Source organism: Chlorocebus sabaeus, chromosome 4 (genome assembly GCF_047675955.1).
Source record: "Chlorocebus sabaeus isolate Y175 chromosome 4, mChlSab1.0.hap1, whole genome shotgun sequence".
In the NCBI taxonomy this organism is placed as follows: Eukaryota; Metazoa; Chordata; class Mammalia; order Primates; family Cercopithecidae; genus Chlorocebus; species Chlorocebus sabaeus.
Window position 1 is genome coordinate 83,084,458 of NC_132907.1, and position 26,937 is coordinate 83,111,394.

At 40.7% G+C, this 26,937-nt stretch overlaps 1 protein-coding gene across 4 annotated transcripts in view; it reads left to right on the forward strand.

The window, feature by feature from the left end:
• Nucleotides 1-26,937, forward strand: part of CTNND2 (catenin delta 2) — a 928,193-nt gene that overhangs the window by 520,900 nt on the left and 380,356 nt on the right. For all 4 annotated transcript variants that reach the window (XM_007961220.3, XM_007961217.3, XM_007961219.3 and 1 more), the window contains one exon: nt 18,637-18,831. In XM_007961220.3, the coding sequence (XP_007959411.2) occupies nt 18,637-18,831 (195 nt within the window). The remainder of the gene's footprint in view (nt 1-18,636; nt 18,832-26,937) is intronic.

The following is a 26,937-nucleotide window of genomic DNA, read 5'->3' on the forward strand; positions in this document are numbered from 1 at the left end:
TTTGTCAGTGACTTCTCTTGGGGAGTAATGTGGTGTCTCAATCTCTAACACCTGTCTCACTCTCTTCTCTCCTCTCTTCTCTCTCTGCCCTCTCCCCAGTGTAAAGACTAAATCATGAAAGTAATACACACTTAGGAAAGCATTCCATAGACCTGTTGATAGTATCCAGAAAAAAGCAAAACAAGTAACATTTGCAATATTGACAGGGTCACCTTTAGTTGTCTACATTTCATTGTGGAAAAAGTAAGGGATTTTCCCAAATTAGACGTTCAGCTTAGATAGTTTTCAATGGTAGTGGGGATATAACGAATAATGAATTGCCTTGAATTATTACCCTTTTGTTTTGGCTTGAATTTATTTACATCTTTGCTAAATTAGTTATTGGGAAAACTAACGGACTCTTCCATACCTGCCATTGGATGTACTTGGGTCCTAACACTTGGAACAAAGTTGGCAATGATGAAGTCCCTTGAATTTGTACCTGCTTTATTACAGAGAGGGAGGGGCTGGGTTGGGGGAGACAAACCTACTTTCCTCTGCCAATTTAGAGGAGGTGACATTTCTGTGGTCGTTATGCCCGTCAGCGACCAGGCTGAGCTGGTGCCTCTCTGCTGTTAGCACCATATGCTCAGCTTAAACAAGACACCATGATTGAAAGACTAATGTTTTGTCTTCTGAAACACCTGACAACTAACCCGGATTTATTGTGAATTTTTTTTCCTTATAGAAGTATTTGGTAATTGTGTCACTCTAGTAACAGATGCTGTGCTCATATGCTTCCTTTCTTGAGACAAATAGATGACTGTGAAGATAAATAGGATTAAAAAAAGGAACTTGTTGCATGCACAAGGCAGGTGGCCAAGGGCTTCTTTAATTCAGCACAGTTAATTGCCAGTGTGGACTGGCCTGGCCTAACAGGATTCAAGCTGGAGTGCCGCTGCCCACAAAATTATGCTAGCTACATTTACTGAATGAAAATATTCTCTCACTCACTGCCTCTCTCTCTTAAATAGAATTTTTGAGGTAGACAATTATTAGTGCCAATCAAGTGTAAGTACCAAAATATTTATGCTATAGAGACTCAGGAGTAGCGATCTGCTTAGAAAAGGGGGGCGGGGGAACATGTACTGAAACTTCATGTATATGATTCTGTAAAATAAGTTACCAGATCATGTCAAGAAATGGGAGATGGGTGGAGTTCTTGTGAGACTCCATGACACCCTTCTCAGCCATGCCCACCACCACAGAGAAGAGCAGACTGAGGCACCGGGAGTCCAGGTGGCCTACTACAGGCCATTTCATTTCTTATACTTACCTCATGAAAGAAATCAGGAGTCTTAGCTTCCAGTTCTTTCTCACACAGGTGATATGTGTAGATTTTGCATGTTCTACTCTATCATTTCAGTAGCAATCGAGAGGGGGGCCACATGGCTGAAGATACCTGTGGAGAGGTTAGGGGAGGGTGAATGGAGCTGAATAGAGCCAACAGCTCCTATCATTGTGTCTAAGAAGGGGCTGTAAAAGTACATTGTAAAAATAGCTTGTGTTGCACTTGGGTTACATTGTGGCCCAGGTAAGGTATAAGGGACAAACCCTATGCTTCTGAGATATTAGAAATATTGGAACTCCGAGACCCCCATGCCTTATTTGGTTTGCTTGGTACCATTTGAGGTGTTGTGAAGTTGGGAGCTACTTGGTTTGCTAGTTGAAAGAGCACAGTTAGGTCATGATGGCAAAACAGCTTTTGGAATTTCGGGGTTGTGATTTTAGAGATTTGTCACTGATGACTAGGAAGGGTGGATGCAGGATAATTAGTGACTTTCACTAATTTATCCTTCTGTACACACACACACACACACACACACACACACACACACACAGAGTCTCACTCTGTTCGTTGCCCAGGCTGGAGTGCAGTGGTGCATTCTTGGCTCACTGCAACATCCACCTCCTGGGTTCAAGCAATTCTCCTGCCTCAGCCTCCCAATAGCTGGGATTAAAGGTGCCTGCCCCTATACCTAGCTAATTTTTGTATGTTTTGTAGAGACTGAGTTTCACCATGTTGGCCAGGCCAGTCTCAACCTCCTGACCTGAAGTGATCTGCCCGCTTTGGCCTCCCAAAGTGCTAGGATTATAGGCCTGAGCCACTGCACGTGGCCACCTTCGATAATTACCTTTAAGCACCTTTTATGTACTGCCACTGATTTAGATCCCAGGGATGAAGTATCAGACCAAATCCCTGGCCTTGTTTCAAATGAGGAAGACAGAAAATTATCAAAATACTTTTGATAGATGGCCAGGGAAGGCTCTAATTAGGAAGTGACATTTTAATATATAATTTCCAACTTTTATTTTAGATTCAGGGGGTACCTCTCTGGGTTTGTTAGCTGGGTATATTGCATGATGCTGAGTTTTGGGGTACGGTTGATCCTGTCACCCAGGTACTGAGCATAGTACCCAGTAGTTTGTTTTTTGGTTTCCAGTGATGCCATTAGTTAGTACACAGTGCTTATACAGAAGGTAACTTTGAATCTGTCCTCACATAGGTGAGTGAGCTGGCCCTATGACTATCTGGGAGAAGGTTTTCTAAGCAGGAGGAACAGCAGGTTCAAGGGCTTATAAATGGGGGTGTGTCTGATATATTTGCTGAGTAGCAAGGAGACCAGGGGGGTTAATCAGAGAGAATAAGAGCAAACACGTGACTTGAGGTCAGCGAGGTGGGAGTGGAAGGCCAAGTCTGAGAGGCCTTGTACTTTACATATGTTACATAAATAATGTACTTTACGTATGTTACATAAATAATGTAACATACGTAAAGTACCAGCACGTTTTCTGGCTCAATAGGAGTTAACTCGTATTAACCTAAGTAATACCTACCATACTACCTTGGGTGTGCAAGGAAGAAGTCATTCATCTTTGCTTCAGACATAGAGCAGGTTTATTGAATCCCAAAACATGTCAGTGTCTGTGTTGGGCATATGCAGATAAGTGAGGCATAACCCCTGGTTTCAAGAGACCTAGTTTCAGACTAGACACAGGACTGGTCAGTTTTAAACCCAGTGCAGAGTGAAATACAAGCTAGTTACTATGGGAGCATGCTAGCGGAGCATCTTGCAGTGGGGTTCAGTGTGCACCCGGCATGCTTCCTCGATGAGGTGGTCCCAGAGCAAAGCTGTAAAGGAGCAACTAGAAAGAACAGTAGCCAGAACAAAGTCAGAGTTGAGAGGGTGTGTGTGGGGTGCAGGGAGGCAACTAGAAAGAACAGTAGCCAGAACAAAGTCAGAGTTGAGAGGGTGTGTGTGGGGTGCAAGGAGGCAACTAGAAAGAACAGTAGCCGGAAAAAAGTCAGAGTTGAGAGGGTGTGTGTGGGGTGCAGGGAGGCAGGGGGAGATAACCGGCAGCTCAGTGTTTCTTGAGCACAGACAGAGTGGTAGGAGTGGTGCGACATGAAGGTGCAGAGGGAGGTAAGGTGCTGCATCCCACCGTAACGGGCTTAGCATTGTATCCGTCCAGCAGACAACTGACATGGTCATCTTTGCTTGTTAGAAACTTTGTTCTGGGAAGTATGTGGAGGCTGGAATTACGAAGAAAAAATGGGCAGGGAATCACTTTGGAAGCCACTGAAATAGTCCTCCACTGCTTCTTAAAGCTCGTTCTCGTTTGTTTTGAAATGGGACAATACAAAAATTATCACTTATAAATGGTTGAGAAAAAAGGCTAGTCAGCGACATAACCTACTTTTTCTATTTTTTCCTAACCCAAAGTTTGATTTAATTTTTTATAAATTAAGAATTAAATGTATTATTTTAAGAAATCTCATGTAGTCTCCAGCAACGTAATGAGGCAGACATGATTTTTACCCCCATTCTACAGATTTGAAAACGAGAATGTTTGCCCAAACAGTACCCTTGCCCAAAGTTACTTGTCTAGAAATGACAGGGATGTGATTTGAACCTACGTCGCTTTGACCCCAGAATCTCTGTAGTCTTAAATGTACGTGATGCATAGTTAGAGGTAGTATATTTTTGTGTCAGTAGAGAAAAACACAAAGGATGTAGAAATGCAATATAAGTTTTCAACTTATTTAAGTGACTCATGATTTTAAAGAAAGTAATAATATCTAAAAAAAATTGTCAACATCCTATTGAATGTGTGACTGTAACTTCATCAGTACCAATTTTTGTTCACTTTTACAAAGAAAATAACATAATCCTTTCACTTTGGGGATTTATAGCTAAATCCTGTTTTGAAAAGAAATACGAGTTGTAAATATGCATTAAAGTTAAGTCAAACATCAGAAACTTATTTTGAGGTAAAATTGAAATGAATGAAACGGAGACTCTTAACCAATGATTTTAATCAAAATTGACCTAATATGGAGAGGAATTTGGTCAAGGCATGTCTAACTTGTCCCCCCCCCCCCCCATTCAAATGGACCTAAAACTCAGTATTTAGAGTGGATCATGCACTGTAAATGCTGAATCTTTACTGTTTAGAGATTTCAGACCCATTCCCTGACTAGTTAAGGCTTCCAGGTACACTTTGTATAAGGAAGAAAAAAGAAAAAAAAGGTCTAGTCCTAGATGAAAGCTTTGCAGTCTCTGCAGTGAGGTTCTCAAAGGAGATGTGAAGTCTACTAGGGTAATGAGCGAGTTTGTTTAGGCCAGGGCTCCTGGGATGGGGTCAACATGCAACTTGGTATGTGGCTCCTGCTGCTCCTTTCAATTCATTTTGGAAAGCTCATCTTCCTGTGCCGTGGACAAGCATTGCGCAGTTCTCATGAACATTCTGCTCACTCTAGTGCTAGATATTTCGATTTTCCCACCATCACTTAAAGTTAAAAAAAAAATTCCAGTGTAGATTTACTAATTAGAATACGATCAACCTGTGATGTCAATCAACTTTAACCTTTTAAAGGTGGTTAAGGCTGACTTGCTCTCAACTGGAGCTTCCAGGGGTTCTTTCGAACTAGACCTAACTGGGCACTCTCCTAATGACAGCGACTCATTGCCTTCCCTTCTGGCCATGCCTCGGGGCTCCAGCCCCTTCCTCATAAGCATTAGGAACCCAGTGCCTGCGCCGGCTGTCTTTAGAATCAATGTAATATGGGTCTCCCTTCTGCATGGTGCATTCTTGCATCCTGCACCCCCACACACTTGGGGAGTGCAGGCTGATTTCCACACACCAACCATCTCCTGCTTCCACCAACAAAGCAGTTTTTCAGCCAGCCACTTACCCTCTGGAATTCTGGGACCCCATGTTATAGTAGGGAATCCATACCTCAGTGGCTTCGTGCAAGCTCATCTCTCTGGAATTCCTCACCTCCCAGGAAGGCAGACATGAAACCTCTTCAGCAAACCTTCCATCCTCTGTACATGCTAAGCCCAGTCTAATAGCGTTCATCGGCCTACAGGTCTGGAACTCACAGAAATGGTAATCAAACATTTCTTTTGTACATTCATTTGATGTAGCACCTCTATTCAACTTACCTTCATATCCAATTTCTATCCAACTGATGTCCAGGTCAAACTGAAGTGGAAACAGTGCAATTTTAACACTCCCATATGGCAAGTGAGTGCCTAAGCCCAGACCTAAGAGTTGGGATGGCTAGGTGGCCCAAAAGGTCTTCCTGGTATCTTTCATTTTTGTTTCCTTCACAGAAGTTAATACCTACCCTTCTTCTCCTACCTCATAGCAGCCTTGTAAATCAAATGGCGGTAAACAGACCCTTTTTTTGTTCTTTGGTAGGAAAGTGCCATCTTTGTATAGAATTCTGTGAAAGCTTTTCTAATATAATTGATATTTATATGATTTTGATTATGCTTTAACTGAGAAAACATGCCCTAAAAAAATGAAAACTACCTAAGATAATTGTTCAAGATGGCATCCTCTGCCCACTCGTTGTTTCCGCTATTTCCCAGACACCTCAGAAAATAAAAGTACAGGAATACAATAGGGAATGAAGTCACAAAAGAGACAAAAACACAGAGGCTGGGCACAGTGGCTCACACCTGTAATCCCAGCACTTTGGGAGGCTGGGGGGTGGGGGGGGGTGGCAGATCATGAGGTCAGGAGTTCGAGACCAGCCTAACCAACATGGTGAAACCCTGTCTCTACTAAAATACAAAAAATTAGCCAGGTGTGGTGGCACATACCTGTAATCCCAGCTACTCAGGAGGCTGAGGCAGGAGCATTGCTTGAACCCAGGAGGCAGAGGTTGCAGTGAGCCGAGATCATGTCATTGCACTCCAACCTGGGCAACAGAACAAGTCTCCTTCTCAAAACAAAGAGAGAGAGAGAGAGAAAGAGAAAGACAAAACCACAGAGACCAGGGTTTGAGTGTCGCCAACAAGCAAGCCAAGTGAAGAATTTCTAGAAAGTAGAGTGACAAGCAATTAAAATATAGGAGTGTTGTCTTTTGAGGATGAGCTGTCTGGACTTTGGAGGTGGGTTGGCTGTCTTCTGTGAATTCCTGGACAGGCCCAAGGGTCAGAGCCAAGCTTGAGGGGGTGGGGCTGGAGAGAGATGGGCTGAAGATAGAGGGATTACTTGGAAGTCAGTGTTCAAGACAGTTCTAAGTTGGCACCCCCTGACAAACATCTCTCCTACCAAAATGGTGACCCTGTAGCCAGTGCTTACTCTAAGAGGTGTTCTCTTGAAGAAACTTCGAGACTTCTGTTATAGATACTGGTTTACATTAGATAGTACAGGCGTATGGAGTGGTAAGGAAGTCGGGACTGCTCCCCCAACCCCCACCACTCATTCTGAAGGAAGACTGCCAGTCTGAATGCCCTGCCTTCCCCTCCAGAAATTCTAACTCAAGAATGTACAGTGGCAAATACTGCCCTTGATACTGTGGAAAGAAACTGTCACTGGGTTTTTCTTTCTCAAATATGACAAATTATCAGAGATTACTGAGGAATTGGAAAGAATTAGTGGCATGAAAAAGAGAGACCAAAATAGAAAATTGATGTAGAAAACGGAAGTCAGTGTTTATTTCTCTTTAGAATAAGAAATACACACACACACACACACACACAGATATATGAACACACACACACACGCACACACACACACAAAGGCATTCATCATTCAGGTCTTAAGCTCAGCTGGTTAGAAGCAGATAATGCCACAGTTTTTTCTATGGCTGAGTCAGGGTCTGTTTGGGTTGCTATAAAAAATATCATAAATTGTGTAACTTACAAACAACAGAGATTTATTTCTCCTACTTCTGGAGGCTAGAAAGTCCAAAATCAAGGTGCTGGCAGATTCATTGTCCCATGAGAGCCCACTTTTCAGCTCATAGATAGCCCTTTCTTGCTGCGTCCTCACCTGGCTCTCTCTGGGGTGTAAGGGCACTCATTCCACTCATGGCAGCTCCACCCTCATGACCTCATCACCTCCCACAGGCCCCACCTCCTAACACCATCACATTGGGTGTTAGCTTTCATTAAGAATTGGGGGGCGAGGAGAGCACAAACATTTAGGCCCTAGTAGTCAGTTCGCTTGCTGTTATTCACATGACCAAAAACAGTCCTCTTCTCCCAACTTGGAAGCTTTTTTCAGATATGTAATATTTACTGTATGTAGTCAAAACAAATTGACTTTCTGTACTAGAAAGCATCACTAACATCACTAGGGTACCATAGCAGTTGATTGTTTAACAGTATATTCTCTGGATAATGACAACATTTGAAAAAGGAGATGGGAGAATTTTAGCTATAGGTTGGTTTCATCAGTTTTGTATTGAATTAGAAAGTTAATGTTTTAATGAATACAACTGCTAGTCAAATGATCATTATATGTACATAACCCAATACATAATTGAACTTTAAAATCTAAGTGCACACACACATATTAAAGCTTTTGAGAGGAAAAGAATCAAAGGAAAATTTTAGTTCTCCTTAGAACTGTTTATTACACAACAGACTTCCTCTCTTCTCCAACTCGTTTTATATATGCTGAATATTATGTTGAATAAAATAATAAAAATTAATAAAATGTTGATATAGAGAGGTTATAAAATGTAAGTACAGAGAATTACTGATCTGTGAGACTGTTTGTCATTTCCTCCCTTTAAATTATGCTGAGAGTTAGGGTGTCTTTTTCTTCTGGAGTTATGACAGAGGTCACTCTGTGAGTGCTGGTGAAAGATACAAAGCAGTAGAAAAATGATATGGGGAGAGTACATTTTAAATTTGCATTTTAGAAGCTAAATGTCTAATTGTTTAAAGGGAATTCGTACAGCCTACCTATGACCTATCTTACACAATCTGAGGAAAAAGGCCTCTGTTTAGGATGTTGAGATGTAAAACATCTTAGTTTACATGTTTTTCAAAATATTTGAACCCATTTACAAAGATAACTGCATGTTTAATCCTATTCTTGCCTGTTAAGCTTATTCTTGTTCATACTTGAAAAGTTCATCTGTACCCCGTTGATGGGCAAAAGCCACATAATCAAAAATGAACACTTAGTTATGAAGCTTAGTTCCCACAGCAGTCAGCACTCTGGAAAGCAGAATGGAGACTTCTGGGCTCCCTGAAGCTTCAGCCCACAGGTCTGGCCTGCTTTGCATCTTAATGTAACAACAACAACAACAACAAAAGTAGATTGGGAGCACCTTGTTCTGGATTATTTCCATGGAAATATTCATAATGATCCATAATAATGAGGTCTGGAAGCCAGACTCCAGATGCACTGTTGGAAGATTGCACTGATGGGCTATTGAGATGCAGCTGTTGAGAAATAAAATGCCACTCATTGGTAAGGAAGAATATCTGTGTGAATATGGCCATTAAAACTCTGGTAAGTGACTCGTTAATAAAGTACCAAGTCATAGATTGCCCTGCATCTGTAGTTCATCAGGACAATCAGAAGTTCATGGTGATGAAGACTCTGGACCCACTCCTCCCAGTAACTGCCAAAAGCTACTCCCAGGGATGAGAGGTAGTTTGAAACAAATCTTAAATACAAGACTTCTCTCAGGTAAAAATTAACCTTCACAGATTAAATTTCTTTACATGCTTATGTCAAAAGACTTCTGTTACAATTCTGAAGTCAAATCATGTTGCTCTTCTGTACAAAGATATTACAAATTCCAAATTTTGATCACTCCATAGTTTCCTATTCTACCTGGTCTCAGCTGAGAAGGGTTTAGGGTGCCTGGGTAGAGTCTTTCTAGGGGTCTTTTCCCTATTTTCTGTCAGGACTGTCTCTCACTCGAAGGGTATGGCTACAGTAGTTCTTTATAGCAGGAGTTCACAAGACACACATGGTTGTCACAGCACTGACCCCACCCTCCTCAGACATCACACTTGATCCAGCCCAGAGACCTGCAGAAGGAAAGGGAAAAGGCAGAGGCAGGAAATGTCCTGCCATCTGTGCCTGGCCACAACCTGTGACCTCCCAGGGACTTCCCAGCAGGAGGCATGCTAGGGGCATGCCCCTAGGTGCAGCGTGCTAGGGGCAAAAAGCAGCCTCTACTTTTAAAGATACCCGCAAACTTCCGACACTGAAACCTCATCTAAGAAGAGGTTTCTTCCTTCCTTCACTTTCAGGAGGTGATATTTCTGGGGATATTCTGAAGCTCCAGCTTAAAGGAGCTTTGGTCTGTTGAGGACCAAACCGTGACACACACTCCTCAAGATCCTACTTCTGGCCCCAGATCTACTAGTTTGACCCCTAGCCATCCAGAGCTTGGGTGCTTCTTGGAGACGCCTGGAGAATGTTTGAGCTATTCCATGCCCTGGGCCCCTCCCCTGAGGTCCTGGTCTGGAGTGCACCCACAGCATTGCTCCTCTTTAAAAAGTCTCCCAGACAAATGCCATGCATGTTCTTTCAGGGTTGAGAGGCCCTGCGCTATCCTTACCTATGTGTGTATTGTGGCAATGCAGGGAACCTAGACACTTGCCTCTCCAGAATCACCCAAGAAACACCATAATCATAGCAAAAATGTTCCAGCCCACCCATGTCTAAAAAATCCACCCTGACCCAGACATGGTGGTCAGTCCCCTGTAGTCCCAGCTATGGGAGAGACTGAACTGTGAGGATCACTTGAGCTCAGGAGTTTGAGACCAGCTTGGACAACGTAGTGAGAAGCCATTTTCCTGACAGTTTGGGAACAAATGCTTGTGGTTAAAAAGAAAGTACAGGAACAAGGGGCAACAATGTACTGTCTTAAAAAAAGTCCACCCTGGAAATGGAAAGATGCTCTTTCCCCACTAGAAGTGACTCTTGCCCCAGCTATCCTGCTCATTAAGGCCTTTGAAGTCCCCCCGGTGTGGGGCCTGGCCAACTGTAGCTCAGATCAGTGGCTCTGCAGCAGCTGATAGAATGGTCACAGTTGTCATGGCCAGCACAGCTTGTGCTTGCAGAGCTCAGGCTCATGAGCACCTGCATTGCTAGTGTCTATACTCTTGACCTGTGCCTTTCTTGAAGCCACTTGTGTTTGCCTAACAAAGCAGGGGTGCTGGGCACAGTGGATCACATTCATAATCCTAGCACTGAGGCAGGAGAGGACCATGGCATTGATGGTCTGTCTCCGGGGCTCCTAGTGACCAGGTATGTATTCATAGCTAGACAAATATGTCCTGGCTTCTCAAAGGGTGGTCCGTGGACCAGCAGCGCCAGCATTGCCAGAGAACTTGCTGGAAATGAAGAACCTCAGGCCCTTCCTCAAACCCACTGAGCCAGAACCTGCATTCCAATTAGGGCATTGATATGCATGCGGCGTTTTGAAAAACACCAAAATACATGGCTAGTAAATTTGGTGCTACTTCCTATTTCCCGTGAGATAGGAAACCCAAAACAGATATTGGTTACACGTGTCAAACCATCCCCGTGTACTTCGTATGTTTCACTATTACCAATACCAGCTTAGCCATAGGTTCCTACTGGTTCTTCATTAAGTTGGAGCCGTGCATGAGGGGTGGGGTATTACACTCCATCCATTTCACTAGAGAGGAAGAACAACCATCCACTGAAAGTAAAAATGCAAAGCTTGATACAGGACGCCACATTACTCATTATACTCCGTTACCACTATCATTATGTTCCAGATGCCTGCCTGTCGCAGAAAGAACTGAACAAAAGAAGCCTGTTTCCCTAACCGTTTGGGAATAAATGCTTGTGGTTAAAAAGAAAGTTCAGGAACAAGGGGCATATACTTTTATAGGGATGAGATCACATGGACATGCTTACCATGGTGTCCTGGGCAGTGACTATGGCTTTTAAATTATTTTTGCTGGAAAGGATTTGAGTCCCAATAGTTTACAGTGTTCATTTTGTAAAAGGTGTGATGAGGTTTAATCATGACAATAAATTGTATTGGAAAACCTCATCAGGAAAGTCACAGGAACAAATTCTGTGTGTTTTGTACGCTGCCAGAGACTGCATAGTATTCAAGTTATTAGTGATAGCAGCAAAGCTGTACTAAGTTAGTACAATATAAGAAAATCTAGCATTTATGAAATATGATGAAGAGAATTTTTTTCTTTCTGAAAACAGATTTATAATAGGATCATTTTATATTATCAGATGGCCTGTTACACTGAAATTATTTGGTTTCAGTGCAATTTTATCTTTGAAATCATATGAATTAATAATGCTCCTTCTAAACCTAAGTCAGAAATACGACTCTTAACCTATATGAGAAATGGGTCCTTATATCTTTACATTGATACCAACATGATATAAGATGTCAAATGAATTACAACAAATTAGTGATCATTTGCAAATGAAAATCACTTGATAGGCTTGATTCAGAATACATAGGGAAATATTTTGGGGTCCTTGAAATAGCAGGTTTAATTTTTGAATTAACATAGGAGTAGGAAGGAGATTTTGGAGTTTTGGGTCAAAAGCAAAAATCAAGAATAAAATAAGTCAGTCTCAGTAAACAGAGTTCAGAAGGAAGAATGTGAATGTGCCCAGTTCCTCATGGATACTCCCGAAGTAGCATTTGAGGCACACCTTTCTTGATGTGCCTTCTTTGAGATAAGTTTTATTATGATGAGGTATTCCTCAGATCTAAGATGTAATATTTGCACCTCTCAACAATTTACCTAGTACACATTTCTGAGCTAATGTTAACCAAAGTTATGTTAGTTTTTGTATATCTCAAAGTGTTTATGTGCCGATACCACTTTTTCCCCCTGGATTTCATGATAACGGATATCAAGCCAAACATTTTAAGAGGTTTGAAGTCCAGAAAAGAGCTCTTTCAAAGCCATCAACTATCACAGAGTACAGGCTGACTACCTGCAAAGCCATGTTGCCTAGCGATGCTGACCTGTCATCATGGGCCAGACCCGTAAAGTCAGGGTGTCCACAAAGGAACAACAGCAGTGTAGATTTCCAAGGGAAAAACTGGCATCTGGTCCAGGCCCCACCCTTCTCTATAGAAGTTTCTTTTTGCCCTTCAAAGTTGTAGTCTCATTAATAATTATCAACGCATTAACTGATTACACAATTTTTAAAACCTCAATTTTATTTTGGACTTCTCTTCATATCATCAGAAATTTACTTTTTTTCTCCATACAACAGCACTTCATCTCAGTAATGAAAAACTGTTCCCAAACACATGAAGCCTGCTCACTCTGGCCATGTGAATACTATGTCGTTTAGATCCTTCTTTTTCTCCCTCCATCTCTTTGCAAATGAGCATTTGAAACTGAGTGCTAAATTTGAAGAGACCAGTTAAATGGCAGTATGTCCTTATAAACTATACTGATACTGCAAAATGAAAACACGCAAAAATATATTTCTTTGTAAAGGCAGGTGAATTTGCATTAAATTAGAGAGTCATAAATGATAGAGTATGTAAATAAAATAATATGAATGAATTCCAATTTTAAAAACCCAGCTTGGACCTGTTTTATTAATGTCGTAAAGTAATTGGCATCACCTGTATTAAGTGGAATTGTTTGAATAAAGCAACAAATGATCAATGGAAGGTGTAACACATTAGATGCTTAGTTTTTGAAAATAAATATGCCCATCTCCTCTTTTTCTCCTTTATTTGGGACAGGATGGCTGACGGTGTGATCCCTGCTTTAGAACCAGGAGGCTTGGGGGTGCCCATTAAAATGTACATTGATGCATCCCACGTGGCTGACCTAATCGGAATCTCTTGGGGGTTGTATTCAGAAGTCAGCATCTTCAGCAGGTTTTCTAGACGATTCTTTGAGGAATAAACTAAGATTTGAGAATTAATCCTATTCTAAGGAATGAAAATTGAAATGCCAAAAAAAAAAAAAAAAAAAAAAAAAAAAAAACCCAAGTAGTTGGAGCTGAATTTTCAGCTGTGCAGTTCTCCCAAGGTTGTGTGATCTCCCATTGAATGCTGCAAATCCTTCTGATAAAACTGTGTTTGCCATGAAATTTCAAAATTTTGAAATTTTGAGTTAAAAAAATCATTTTGTTCGTACAAGCAATTGTAGTATGTACTCATAAAAATTTCATATACTTAGTGGTGTTTCTTTTAAAGTCAATGTTGTTTCAGTACACATAAAATCACTTCTCTGTATATTCTGAAATCCTGGAGGGACGCTTCGTGTCTGCTGCTGGTTCCCTCTGCCTGAGAACCACACAGCTCTTTCTCTAGTGAGGCTCATTCTCTTACTCTCTGCAGCTCTCTGCTAAAATGTCAGATGCTCAGAAAGAACTTTCTTGATCCGCCATCCAAGCACCACAACCTCCTGACACTTTGTCTCTCTTCTCACTGCCCTGCCTCATTTTTCTTCAACACCTTTGCCTCCATCCTCCTGCATGTAATAACTTATTTTCAAAGCCAGGAACCTTGTCTGTCTTGAGCACTAGGACATCCTCAACTCCTGGAGGTTCCCAGGCACTCGGGGAATGTGTTGAATGAATATATACCTCCATAGGGATTAACTAGTACTTATAAATGATAGATGTAAAATCTAGTACATGGAAATGTAGTTGCAAATCATTGCAAAAATAATAAATACATTGTTTTGTTGGCCAAATGAAAACAGAGCCTTGTTGACCCAAGGAAAAACATGGTGTGGAACAGGAACAGGCAAGACACAAGGCTGTGAGCCATATGTAGCCCTTTTCAGCTGTGCAATTTCTGGGCAATTTCTGTGCCCGTTAAATTAATTATTTTCTGTGTCAAGAACCCCCTGAGATCTGTCACTGGCTTCCTACTGAATTAGCAGGTGTTTGTTATTTTCAATTTGGAGATTTAATTATGCCCTCTTCCTTTCTAAAAAGGATGGCACCTTTTTGTGGTCATTTCGGTGTTTCCTTAGGAACTTCATTCATTCCTGCATTATTTTTAAAATAATCCATTAGAAAGCACACATATTTTTAAGAAAAGATAAAACTATAACATTCGCATTTTGCAATAATGCTTCACGAAATTATCTGAAAAAGTGTTACTTAGATTATTTCAAATTGAAATCTTCAAGTTGTTTTTGAAATTTGGGTAGTTTATGGACACAGCTATTCAACTATTTTGTTAAATCAAAAGATATATTTGCATGTGATGACATAATTTATTGATTCAAAGATTCAGTGGCTTGAGGACACCTATTTTGATGTTGCTTTATCAATTGCACAGCACTTTCACACTTAATCTCTCTCATCTGATCCTCCAACAATACCACTTATATTATTATCTCTGTTTTTACACTTGAGGAAACCGGGGATCAAAGAGTTTGGTGAGTTTCCTGGGTTTATCCACCTAGTTAGAGACAGATCTGGGACAGAATTCACATATTCTTATTTCGAGTTCTTTAGGCAAAAGTGACACAGGAAACAGCAGTAAAATTACTATTTTAAATATGATTTCTGTTTCCCTCAAGCTGTTGAACACCGACACCCCAAGGCCACCTTTCACGTGTAGAATTTGAGGCTGAGCCATGTTGTCACGATTCCTCATGGTAGTTGTACATGGAAATGAGAACCAAGGAATAAATGTGTCAACACAGAAGCAGGCGATGTCTGAGGTCTTGTGCCCCTTCATTCTCCAGTGGTCCCTTCTGCCCACCTCTCTATGAGTCCCTGGAGTCCATACCTCCCTCCCTGCCATCGGACTGAACCCTTTCCTCTCTGCCCCGACACCAACCCCACAGCCAAGTGGTCAGTAGTCATGTAGGTTCTGAGCTGTGTAAGCATCCATTCAGGTCACCTGTTGCTGTGGGGAAGAAGAGATGGCTGTGAGGTGCCATGGCAGAATATGTGGTAGTTCTTAAACAGCAAATGCCTCAGGCTTAGTCCTAGATCAGCTTGAAAGCCCTTCCCAGTTTTGGGGGGGCTCTCTGAACCTATAGGAGCAGCAACCACCACAGAATATATGTAGGGAAATTCCAATACCTGTTAGCCCTCCTGCATCATGAAATCTTCCTTAGCCTGTAAGCCGAGTACCCATGTTTCAGCTGTGAGTCTTCAGGCTCACTTTCAGAAATGCATGTATATGAAAAACTGCCAGTGCCTGAGCTCTCTAGGCCCCAATTTTGTCCTGTGAAGAGAAGAAATAGGAAGAGCAAAACCCTATTATAAAATTGAGACATCAATGCTGGATGATGTAGGAATTGTTGCAGTAGTTGATCAAATGCTTTATAGACACAGGTATTATGATTGCATGACATGAAGTCTGTCATGGCAGGGGAAACCATCAGGGCAGTTGGTCTGGTTTGTGGCTCTACTTCCCCTTTTCTCTTTGGCTCATCCATGTTTTGGTTGCACTTTGCCATCTTGCAGGGTCTTGGTCAAGGCCAGGTTCCCAGGATTGTTCTCCACCAGCATAATGGGCAAGAACATTTGGCCTTGACATCTGTAACATTTTAGACAAAGTTGAATTTTCTCCAGCATTTTTTCTTGTGATAATAACAGAGTTCCAGTCCCTGGCAAAGACGTAAATTCCCATGAATGACGTTTTGAGTCCAGCAAAGATGTAAATTCCCATGAATGACGTTTTGAGTCCAGTGTGATGCTTGCGATTCACTTTCAAGTAGACCATAATGATGAAAGAAAATTGCTACTAAACAAAAGGACATTTTAGTTGAATCAGCAAATATATACACCATCTAATGACATTTTGTAGCAGATTCCCAGAAAACATTGTGTGAGAATTTTTTCCTTGAAATGGCCCCAAATAAAATAGGCCTTGTTCGTATGCATCTAACATGTTCTTTCTTGAACACGGGTGGTAGAACACATGAATTCCAGCAGTGACATCTTTAACCTTTGTTTCCTTGGCTCTTTTTTTTCCCCTAGTTCTCTGTGTCTCTCTTACCAATAACTGTGCCCACCCTTGAGCAATCGAAACTTGATCACAGTGGATAAAAAGAAGTGTAAATCATGTTCTTTTTAAAATGCCTTATCTGATTCGGAACTATGCATAATGCTTACATATGTAACTGTATTTTGCACAAGCATTTACACAGAGAAACACCATGGGCTTATAGTTTTACTCAGAGCACTCTAATATGTAAAAAAGTATAGTGTCCTATTCAGATAGTTACTTTGATTATTATATTTGTAATAATATCAGCACATCAAAAGATGGATATCCACATAGATAGACTTTACTTTAAGATTCTTCCTCCTTGCCTAGCACCCTTGGTCATCAATTTGATTAATGGCACTAATGAAAATTTCTGAATGCCAAATAAATGCATGTAATAAGAAGATTTTTACATATACCCTAAGACCATGTTACCAGTTAAAAGTTCAGCAGATCCTCTCATTGGTCATCACTGGATGTTTTTTGATGCTTAGAATAAAGGAGTAATGATAAAGTAACAACTCTAAATGTACCAATGATGGATAACTTTTATTTATCTCTGCATTTGGATGTGATGACTGCTTTTGTTTTGTTTTTTTTTTTTTTAGTTTTTACATTTTTAAATCCTTAGCAATATTTTCAAAACCTTCAGGAATAAGAATTGCCAACAGGAACGGAAAGTATATTGTACTTAAATATATTTCTGGAAAATATAAGCCTGAGATAATATTCAGAGTGATGTTGGCATTTGATAAATCAGATGCAGTGAACCTAATTATGCAAAACAGTTATTTTGAATCTATCATTCATCGGAGCGCTATCTAAATCGGAATTTAATTACCAGCAAAGAGAAAAGTAAGGAACTTGCCTGCCCTGTCCCTTTCTCCTCCTCAGAATACTCAGTGGTTTTTGTTAACACTGAATTCATAAGGTTCTCACCACTTCTCCAATTATTCAGAAATGCTGTTTTCTGTGCACTTAAAGTAACCCATGTTAAATATACCAGTAAAACATTTTTCTATTGGCAATTTAAAAAACTACAATGGCTTTTTTTTCTCAAATATTCTAGACAAGAATATTACAATTTTGAGTTTATATGTTCCTGCCGAAACTAGACCTAACATCGAGCATTTGAAGACTTTGGCTTTGAAGTGCTCCCTGAGGAAGGCAAAATGGAAGGAGAGCTGCAGAGATATGGCCAAGATCGAGGAATCCCAGCACCCTGACATGTTAATCCAGAATGGAGGGGCTGAACTAGGGCTGCTGAAAGACAGTTGCCGGTTAAATCCCAGTGCTCCATGTGGGGATTAGTTGTAGGATGTAGCTGAAGGCTCATTCCCAAAATCAGCCGTTGTCTCCTTTGGTTCCTGTCTGTGTTCTGTATTCAGCATGGAAGACGCCACCTCCCCTTGATGCCCCAAGGCCATCTCATTGCCCCAATGCAAATGATTCCCCTGACGTTTCTGCTCCAGTGGTTCTGACTGTACCTCAGATAAAATATTGGCCCTCAGTCAGCGTCCTCTTTCCTGTCTGTCAAGCCAGCCTCTTCGCCCACCCTAAAGTCTTATTTCCTGATGTACAGAGGCTTCCTTTCTTCCGAGACCTTGTCATGGTTCTCTGGTCCATAGCATTGCCTCACATCAACACCTCTTCCCATACCATGCAATGAAGTGACACAAATAAGGATTTATAAATACTACAGAGTGATGTGTAGCCGCAATTTATACATGAAACCAGTTAGTGGCAATCATTCCTAACTTTTTCAGAGAGAGGCAGGCTAAATGTAAATGCTTCAACTTAAGAGGGTCAGAGTAAAGGAAAATATAACTTGAAACCTTTTTCTTTAATATCTGCTTCTCTCGGGGATTTAAGCTGTTGTAAGTTCAAACATTTTGGTTTATCCTTTTCCCAGGGAAATACTGCTGATGGGAATAAATTCTAGTTCATTTTTCAGGAACAACGTCAAGATGGCTTTGCCATTGTAGCTCATTGTTTAAAATGATTTCTCTTGTACGATTTAAGCTGCAAGGACTATGGGCTAATAAGAGATTTTTAGGATTGACTATCTACCTGATTCCGTTAGTGAAGAACCTAGCTACATTCATTAGGTTTTGAGAAAAATAACATTTCACCGGTCTTGTTCCATGTGGGTTTATCTCAGAAACATCATTTTTAGAGTGAGATCATGTTTGGTCGCAAAGCCAGGCAGCTGGGTGATGCCGATAAGCTGATTAGATTGACGTATTGCTGCCATTTCATGTTATTCATTTGATTTCCTGAGAATTTCAATTTTGTCCAAAAAATTTGAATGTGTCTTTGATTAATCAAGTTCTGTTTGGAGGTCGCCTGAGCCTTGATGCCTCTCTGTTAATTTATTTCAGCTGGGTCTCGAGCCTCATACAGCAGCCAGCATGGGCACCTGGGCCCGGAGCTGCGGGCCCTGCAGTCCCCAGAACACCACATAGATCCCATCTACGAAGACCGCGTCTATCAGAAGCCCCCTATGAGGAGTCTCAGCCAGAGCCAGGGGGACCCTCTGCCGCCAGCACACACCGGCACCTACCGCACGAGCACAGGTGTGTAATCAGGACACCACTGGGTGGCCTGTCCACAGGGGGTGGGCTCTGCATGGGAGCTTCAGTAACACTCCCAAATGAAAGGTGTGTGTCTGTGTGTCCACTGGCCCCACAAGCACTGTGACCTGCTTCTGTCAATGTCTGTAATGATAATGGTGGAAACAGAATATGACTTTAATTCAGGCTACCTTGTTATAATCTGAACGAAAGGAGGCAAATGGCGATTGTAAGCTCATTTTGTCAAAGAGAAAAATTGAAAGAAGCAATACTAATGTTTATCAGATCATTATTCACTTATATAATGAATATAAGTACCCCGAGGACGTAGTCATTCGTAGGACGAGAAAGACATGTGCTTGATGATGGTAAGAGTTTTTTTTCATGATATTGTCTACCTATTTGACAAGCGTGGAACAAAAACATATTTGCTAAACATGTAGCATATTTTGAAAGGCAGACAATTTATTTCATACGTACTAATAGATTGAATCACAGAATTATTGTGTGAAGGTTGGATGTTGGCAATTGCAAATGGTTCAATCAATTATATAGCTCTCCTAGATTAAATATATATTTTCAATTGAATACAGCCACAGGTCACATGACAAAATGCAAGTGTTTTCCAGTATCTGGAGCCATTGGCAACATAATCTGTCAAATGTCATAATTAGATTGCTAGAGAACACTTATCTTAACTCTAAAATCGATGTAATTAAAAACAGGTTGAGAATTGCATTTATTATCAAGCTGCACATTGCTAAGTAAACTGGAATGACTGTGTTGCTGCTCTGCAGACAGTACAGCTCTCTCCTTCTTTCCTAATGATATGTCTGAGCGCCAGCAGAGACTGAGGCTGGCAGAGCTAGCTCTCTGCTTCGGAACCTGGCACGCAGATCTCTACATCCTCAGACTATTGGAATTTCTAGTGACCGCTAAGTAGAGCATGGCAATTTTCTTAAACTGCATTATGATGCTAAATTACATGCTTTGAAATCAAGGCGAGCCAAGCTGCTTTTATAGTTGATTATTGATATTTACATTTCAGTATTTCACTGAATCATAGGGAGAAAGGCAGAAAATACTCTTTATTTATTTTTGACATCATAAATGCCACCCCATATTAATAATACATATCTTGGTTTTGATGAAAAAGAATGCCCATTTATTCTTCTGTCAGATTTTTTTTCACCTTTAGCCTGTTAGATCCACTCCTGCCTGGAGTTGGGCTACTTTAGCATTTAGTTTTGCCTGTTATTAAGTAAGGTAATTTTATTTTTATGCACATCTTATAAAAGAAGAAGATAACCACAGTGACATTCAATATCTAATTTGAATAAAAACTGACAACAAAAGAGATTATGTTGATTCTCTGTTCCATATTCATATGCTCTTAGAATTATCCCTTATTAATAAACTTCCAGGAACTTAATGAAAAATTAGCTACATAAGAAAAAAAAAACACCTTAATTCATCTATGTCACATTAAACACAGGGAAGATACCCACACTTAAAAAAAAAAAAAAAAACAACAACTCTAGTGTGATAGTGTTTTCTCTGAGTCAGCGTCAGCAAACAATGGTCCATGGGCCAGTTGTAGATCACCATCTGTTTTAGTAGTGCCCATGAGCTAAGAATGATGATTGCATTTTTAAATGGTTGGGGAGGGAAATCAAAAGATGATTAATGTTCTGTAATATGTTAAAATTATATGAAATTCAAACTTCAGTATCCATAAATAAAGTTATTGGGATGCAGCCATACCCATTCATTTATTTATCATCCACGGTGGCTTGGACCTTGCAGGGACAGAGTGGAGTGCTCGTGACAGAGACCATATGGTTGGCAAAACCAAGAATATTTGCTCTCTGGCCCTTGACAGGAAAAATTTGCTGTCCCCTGCTCCAAGCCATCAATGGAGAGCTATCCAGAATGAACAACTGTTTTTTTCCTACCGCCTATGAGGAAGGCAGTAGTACCATTTAACTGCTTCAAAGGTGAAACCCATTTGCTGGGGGCTTTTCCTGGTAATAGCTGTGGCAGAGATGTGCTACGATTGTGACATTCAGATGTCCAAAACCCCAACCCAGCCTGCACCTTTGAACTTAAGGCAATTTTGAGAAAACATGTTGATTGACATAATACAATGGAAATTTCCAGAAGTGCCTGGATGACCTCTTAGGACCACAAGTGGAGGAGGAGAAGCTACCTCTCTCCAGCTCCTAAGCATAAAGCCACAAACTCTCTCTTCCCTGCATCCACCAAGGTTACCCCTGTGTCTATACCTGATTCACATAATTTCATGTCTTCACATTTTCACAGCCACAGAAACTGTGTCACAACCTGAATGTATGAGACAGTGCCTTTAATATGTGTATATGTCTTTTTATTTAGATATTAAAAACATCATATATATTAAATTCTGTCTAGTATAACACCCATAAAAATGGAGATTACAAAGAAGTAAAGATTAAATATAGTTATCCAGTAGCCATAAAAAAACATTCTAAGTTTGCTTCTAAGTATCTTTGTGGGGGTCATCTGTGTTGTACATACCCCCACCATGGAGACCACTGGTACAGACCTCTAAGAGGCTTGCAGGCCTAAAGCAGATACCCTAATTCCTTCAAAGAAGAGGGCAGGTTCTTATGAGGCCTACCAGACTTAAAATGTTCATGGCCTCTGGCTCTTAGCTCAGATGGGTGGCTGAGGGGACTGGAGCAACTGGCCTTATCTTTCTGCCCTTAAGAATAGACCACCAGCTGGAGGTCTTTCAGTACAATTTGTAAAGCATTTCCAGATGATACTGCAAGAGAAGTGGGGCAGGAAGATCGAAGGCCAGTTGCTTCCCTTCCAGGGGTCAACACTTGGGAATGAAGAAAAGTCGACATGCCTCAACAATTAGGGAATTATTAGATGGTGTCGTAGAAACAAGCATGCGAGGCTGGACAAACAATGGCAAGATGAAGAAGAAAGGGCTGGAGGAGAGATGGAAAAAGATGGTGGTAGGTGGAGCCTAAAAGGAGACGCTAACTGAGTAATCCCCTTTGGTGGGGACGCATGTAGCTTGTAACTGCTTCCAGGGAGTATGCCAAATGCTTTGGGTATTTTACCAACCCCCAGAACAGTCCTTGGAAGGAGATGCTGTTACGATACTAAATGCTTGCTTTTTGGATCAGAAAACCAAGGCACAGAGATGTTGAGTGATATGCCAAGGTCACACAGGTTGTGTGGAACCAGCCTTTAAACCTTCATAGAGGCTGGGCATGGTGGCTCACACTTATCATTTGAACACTTTGGGAGGCCTAGATGAGAGAATTGCTTGAGCCTAGGAGTTCAAGACCAGACTGGGCAACATAGTCAGACCCCATCTCTACTAAAAATAAACAAATAGGCCAGGTGCAGTAGCTCCCACTTGTCATCCCAGCACTTTGGGAGGCCAAGGCAGGTGGATCACTTGAGGTCAGGAGTTTCAGACCAGCTTGGCCAACATGGTGAAACCTTGTCTCTACTAAAAGTACAAAAATTAGCCGGGCGTGATGACAGGCACCGGTAATCCCAGCTACTCGGGATGCTGAGGCAGGAGAATCGCTTGAAGCCGGGAGGTGGAGGTTGCAGTGAGCCGAGATCATGCCACTACCCTCCAGCCTGGGCAACAAGAGCGAAACGCCATCTAAATAAATAAATAAATAAACAAACAAATAAAATAAACTTTCATACTTAGGCAGTCTTACCTTAGATCCGGGGCTTCATTGACTACATTTGTAAAAATCATCATTTAAAAACAAAATAGACATTTATTTTCATCTCTGGAGCTTCATGGTCTTCTATATCCTGTTAAATAATATCTGTTGAAGATACTCTGTGTGCTAGATGTACTGGCAGATTCAAAGAGGCTTAAAATCTACTCCTTGTCCTTAAGCCTGTTCAATTTTGTTTCAGATAAAGACATAAACATCTGAAAAAGTAACCGGTATTGGAAGGTAATGTCATACAGGCTACCTGCATATTTAAAAAAAAAAAAAACAGACATTGAAATGAGGGATTGAGTTGCCCCTCACTCTCCTACTCATGTCCCCACTAAAGTGGCCTTCCTCTCTTTTATGGGTAGCAAGTGGGGGCATGGAAAGGTATGGATGTGAATGGAATCACACCAAGGGAAAGTATGAGTGTGATCACTCCTCATTCGGTGCTACAGCTGTCCTCTCTACCAGCTCGGGTTCATGGGCGTGACTCTGGCTCTGGTGGCCAATCTACTCTTTCTGCCCTGCTCTGCCCCATGCTGACCTCACCCCTGGGCTTTCCTTACTCAAAACACCACTAAGGTTATCCTGAGTAAGAAACCATTCTAGGGCTGAGAGATAGGCAGGGAGATAACTGCACAGAGAAGACCAGAAAAAAACTTCAGAGATGGAAGATAAGACATGTTAGATCCCTTAACTTTCCCACCAAAGGGGATTTCTCAGTTAGCTTTTCCCCTAAGATTTCACCTACCGCCATCTTTTCCCATCTCTCCTCTAGACCTTCCTTCTTCATCTCTCCTTTCTTCTTAGCTGTCATAAGTAATCCATCCACGCCTGTTACTTTATTATGAAGACTAATTTAAATCTTGGGTACCAGCTCAGATGAGGACTACTGTCTAACTTTTCATAGTCAAACAGGTCCTCCAGGCTTTCCTAACCAAAAAAGCTACCTACCCATAATGTTAGAGACCTCCTAAGCATGAATATAGGAACATCTATGTAATGTTCAAGGAGCAGGGTGTCCAAGTCCTACTCCACACCTCTCCTGTACTCCGGGCTTGTGGATGGTGACAGAAACAAATTTCACTATTGACACAGGAAATAAATAGGATTTCATGAAGCTGAACAGGCATGCCATCACCCAAGGCTGTGTTAGAGAACATGGTCTAAAGGGGGTCCCCATCCTCCCGCCCCAGACCTAACTCTGCCAGCCATTGCAAGATAAGAGCCAAAGACCTTTGTCCCTCACCTAGGTCCAGCAGAAGGATGTGGGCTCTGGGAACAACACTGCCTGCATCCCTGGTCCCAGGCTTGGAATAGGGAGGCAGATAGAAAGTACAGCAGGGCCCACCTGCCTGAGGACTCCAAGAGGGAGAAAGAGCCAGCGTGGTGGCTCCAGAGATCTGGCAGCCTAGGAAAAGGTGAAAGGGTCACTTTGTACCACAGAGTGGTCCCTGGTTCACAGAACTCCCGGAGAGTACCTATCACCAGACATGACAGCCACATCTTTCTTGCAGGACTATTAACAGGGGGAGGGGGTAGTATAACAGAGAGGAAGGCCACCAGTGTCCTTTCCCTAGATGAGGAAGCAGAATTGTGTGAACTGCAGCAGAAATGACAGACTTACTTTTACATGACCATCCCCCCAATATTTGGGCATTTATGTCCTGCATGATGAAAATGTAAAGAGGCACAAGTTTAACTAAGGCATCTATTTAGATAAAATATACATTTCATCTGCGATGAGGCTTGTTAAAACCAGAGCTTATAAAATAAGGAGTACAGTGAAACAAGGAATGTGTGGGCCTCATGAATTTGTTTGTGGTAAAGTCTATTAAGCAGAAATAAATAACATGAATTTTTATTTCAAACTCAAACGTATGAATGACTGTCAAATTAGGAGTTATTTGATCAACACAAACACTTGACTCTGACAACCCCTTAAACGCATTTTTATAAACCAGTGAAAATGGCCAGCGTCTGCTGTGATGATAGTCAGATGGATTTTCTTTTGGATAAATGCTATTTGAAGTGAGTGTTGAAAACAAGCTTTCTGTGATGTATGTGTCAGCTTGTAATAAAGAAAGAATTATCATAGATATGTTGCAAGGAGCAAACCTGCTAAATATCTTCATGAACATGACAAGTACTGCAACATAAAAGGAAAAAAGAATGTGGTGAAAATAGTTACACAAGTGGAGAAAATAGTCTTTAAAAAAAACTGAATCCTCTGCAAGAAGAGCCCAGTGTCTAATGAAGTGATAGAGGGATTACGTAGGACCTGCATGTTCATAAAATTGTATTACTGTTATTCATTATGATATAAATAATAGTCAGTATCAAAAATATTTTAATTAAAATTATTTGAGTTCACAAATACGTGAATTATCAGTAGTTTATTACTTATTAAGTGCTGTTACTTAAAATTTTTAAATCAAGTGCTCCCTATTGGAGCAAGTCGAATAAGATACTCCATAACCTATTAGTTAAAATTTTCACTTTTTTTTGGCTAAAAAGTTAAGGTCCTGGTCAGAAATTTTAAATCAACCCAACGATAAATGTCATCTTAGAACGAAAGAGAAATTTCAGATGCTTACCCGTGTGGATTCACTTAAAAAGGTGTAAATAAGAAGTCTAATTGTTTAGTTGAAGGAAGACAGAGCGTTTGATGGGAGAACAGTTTATTGGTAAAATTCAAAAATATCGTAACTGTCGTCCCTTTGTACAGATAGATCATGAAACCATGTTTATTAATGTCACATCAACTAGGGATACACATACTGAAAATTACAAAGCTGGCCTTGACCTGGATGATGCACCCCAATTACTGCAAGATGTGCCACCTCATACGTGGAATTATGTCATTAAGCATAGCAATGTTGAAAAGAATAGAAGCCAAGTATTAGATTTCACCTGCACATAGAATGGAGCTTCATATAATATAATACCAAAAGCTGGAACTTAAGAATAATTAAGACATTACCAGAAGACACAGCACTATGGAACCATAGTTACACACTGGCAGATTCTGCCCTCAACACCAGACATGCTCTATCAGTTAAAATTATAATAGAAAAAGCTCTCAAATTTTTAAAAATTACTCATTTAATTTTTTTAATTGACACATTGTAATGACACATGTACATGTTCATGGGATACAATTGGATGTTTTGATACATATGTATGCTGTATACTAAGGATCCAGTCAGGGCAGTGTGTGTGTCCATCACCTCATGTGTTTGTCGTGTCTTTGTGGTGAGAACATTCAAAAGCCTCCCTTCTAGCTATTTTGTAATATGCAGTATTTTACTGTTAACTATAGTCTCCCTACTATGCAATAGAAGCACCAGAATTTACTTTTCCTGTCTCATCATAACTTTGTACCCATTGGCCATTCTCTCCCCTGTTCATCCTCCTCCCCTCCCCAGTCTCTGGTAACCACTATTCTAATCTCTGCTTCTATGATATCAGCTTCTTTTTTAGATTCCATGTTTGAGTGAGATGATGTGGTATTTCTCTTTCTGTGCCTGGATTAGTTTACTTAGCATGATGTCCTCCAGGCCCATCCATGTTATCACAAATGACAGGATTTCATTTTTCTTAAATGGCTGAATAACGTTCTGTTTTGTATATGTGTTACATTTTATTTATCCGTTCACCCACTGTTGGACACTTAGTTTGATTCCATATCTTGGTTATTGTAAATAGTGCTACAATAAACATGTGAGTGTGCAGGTATCTCTTTAACATGCTGATTTAATTTTCTTTGGGTATGTACGTAGGAGTGAGATTGCTGGATCACATGGTAACTCTATTTTTAATTTTTTGAGGAACCAACATATTGTTTTCCATAGTGGCTGAACTAGTTTATAATGCCATGAGCAGTATGTAAGTGAACCCTTTTCTCCACATCCTTGCCAACACTTTTTTCTTTTTGACAGTAGCCATTCTAACTGGAGTGAGGTAGTTTTTGTGGTGTTGATTCACATTCCCCTGATGATTAATTATGTTTAGCCCATTTTATATACCTGTTGGTCATTTGTATGTCTTGTGTTGAGAAATGTCAAGTAAGGTCTTTTGCACATTTTAAAATCAGGTTATTTAGGGTTTTTGTTTTGTTTTGTTTTGCTATTGAGTTGTTGCAGTTTCTGATACATTCTGGATGTTCATCACTTGTCAGATGTATCATTTTTAAATATCGTTTCCCATTCTATAGATTGTCTCCTCAGTCTATTAATAGCTTGCTTATTAATATTAATATTACCTGTGCATTTGAGGTCTTATTTTAAAAATTCTTGCCTAGCCCAGTGTTGTGAAGCATTTTACCTATGTTTTCTTCTAGTTGTTTCAAAGTTTCTGGTTTTAC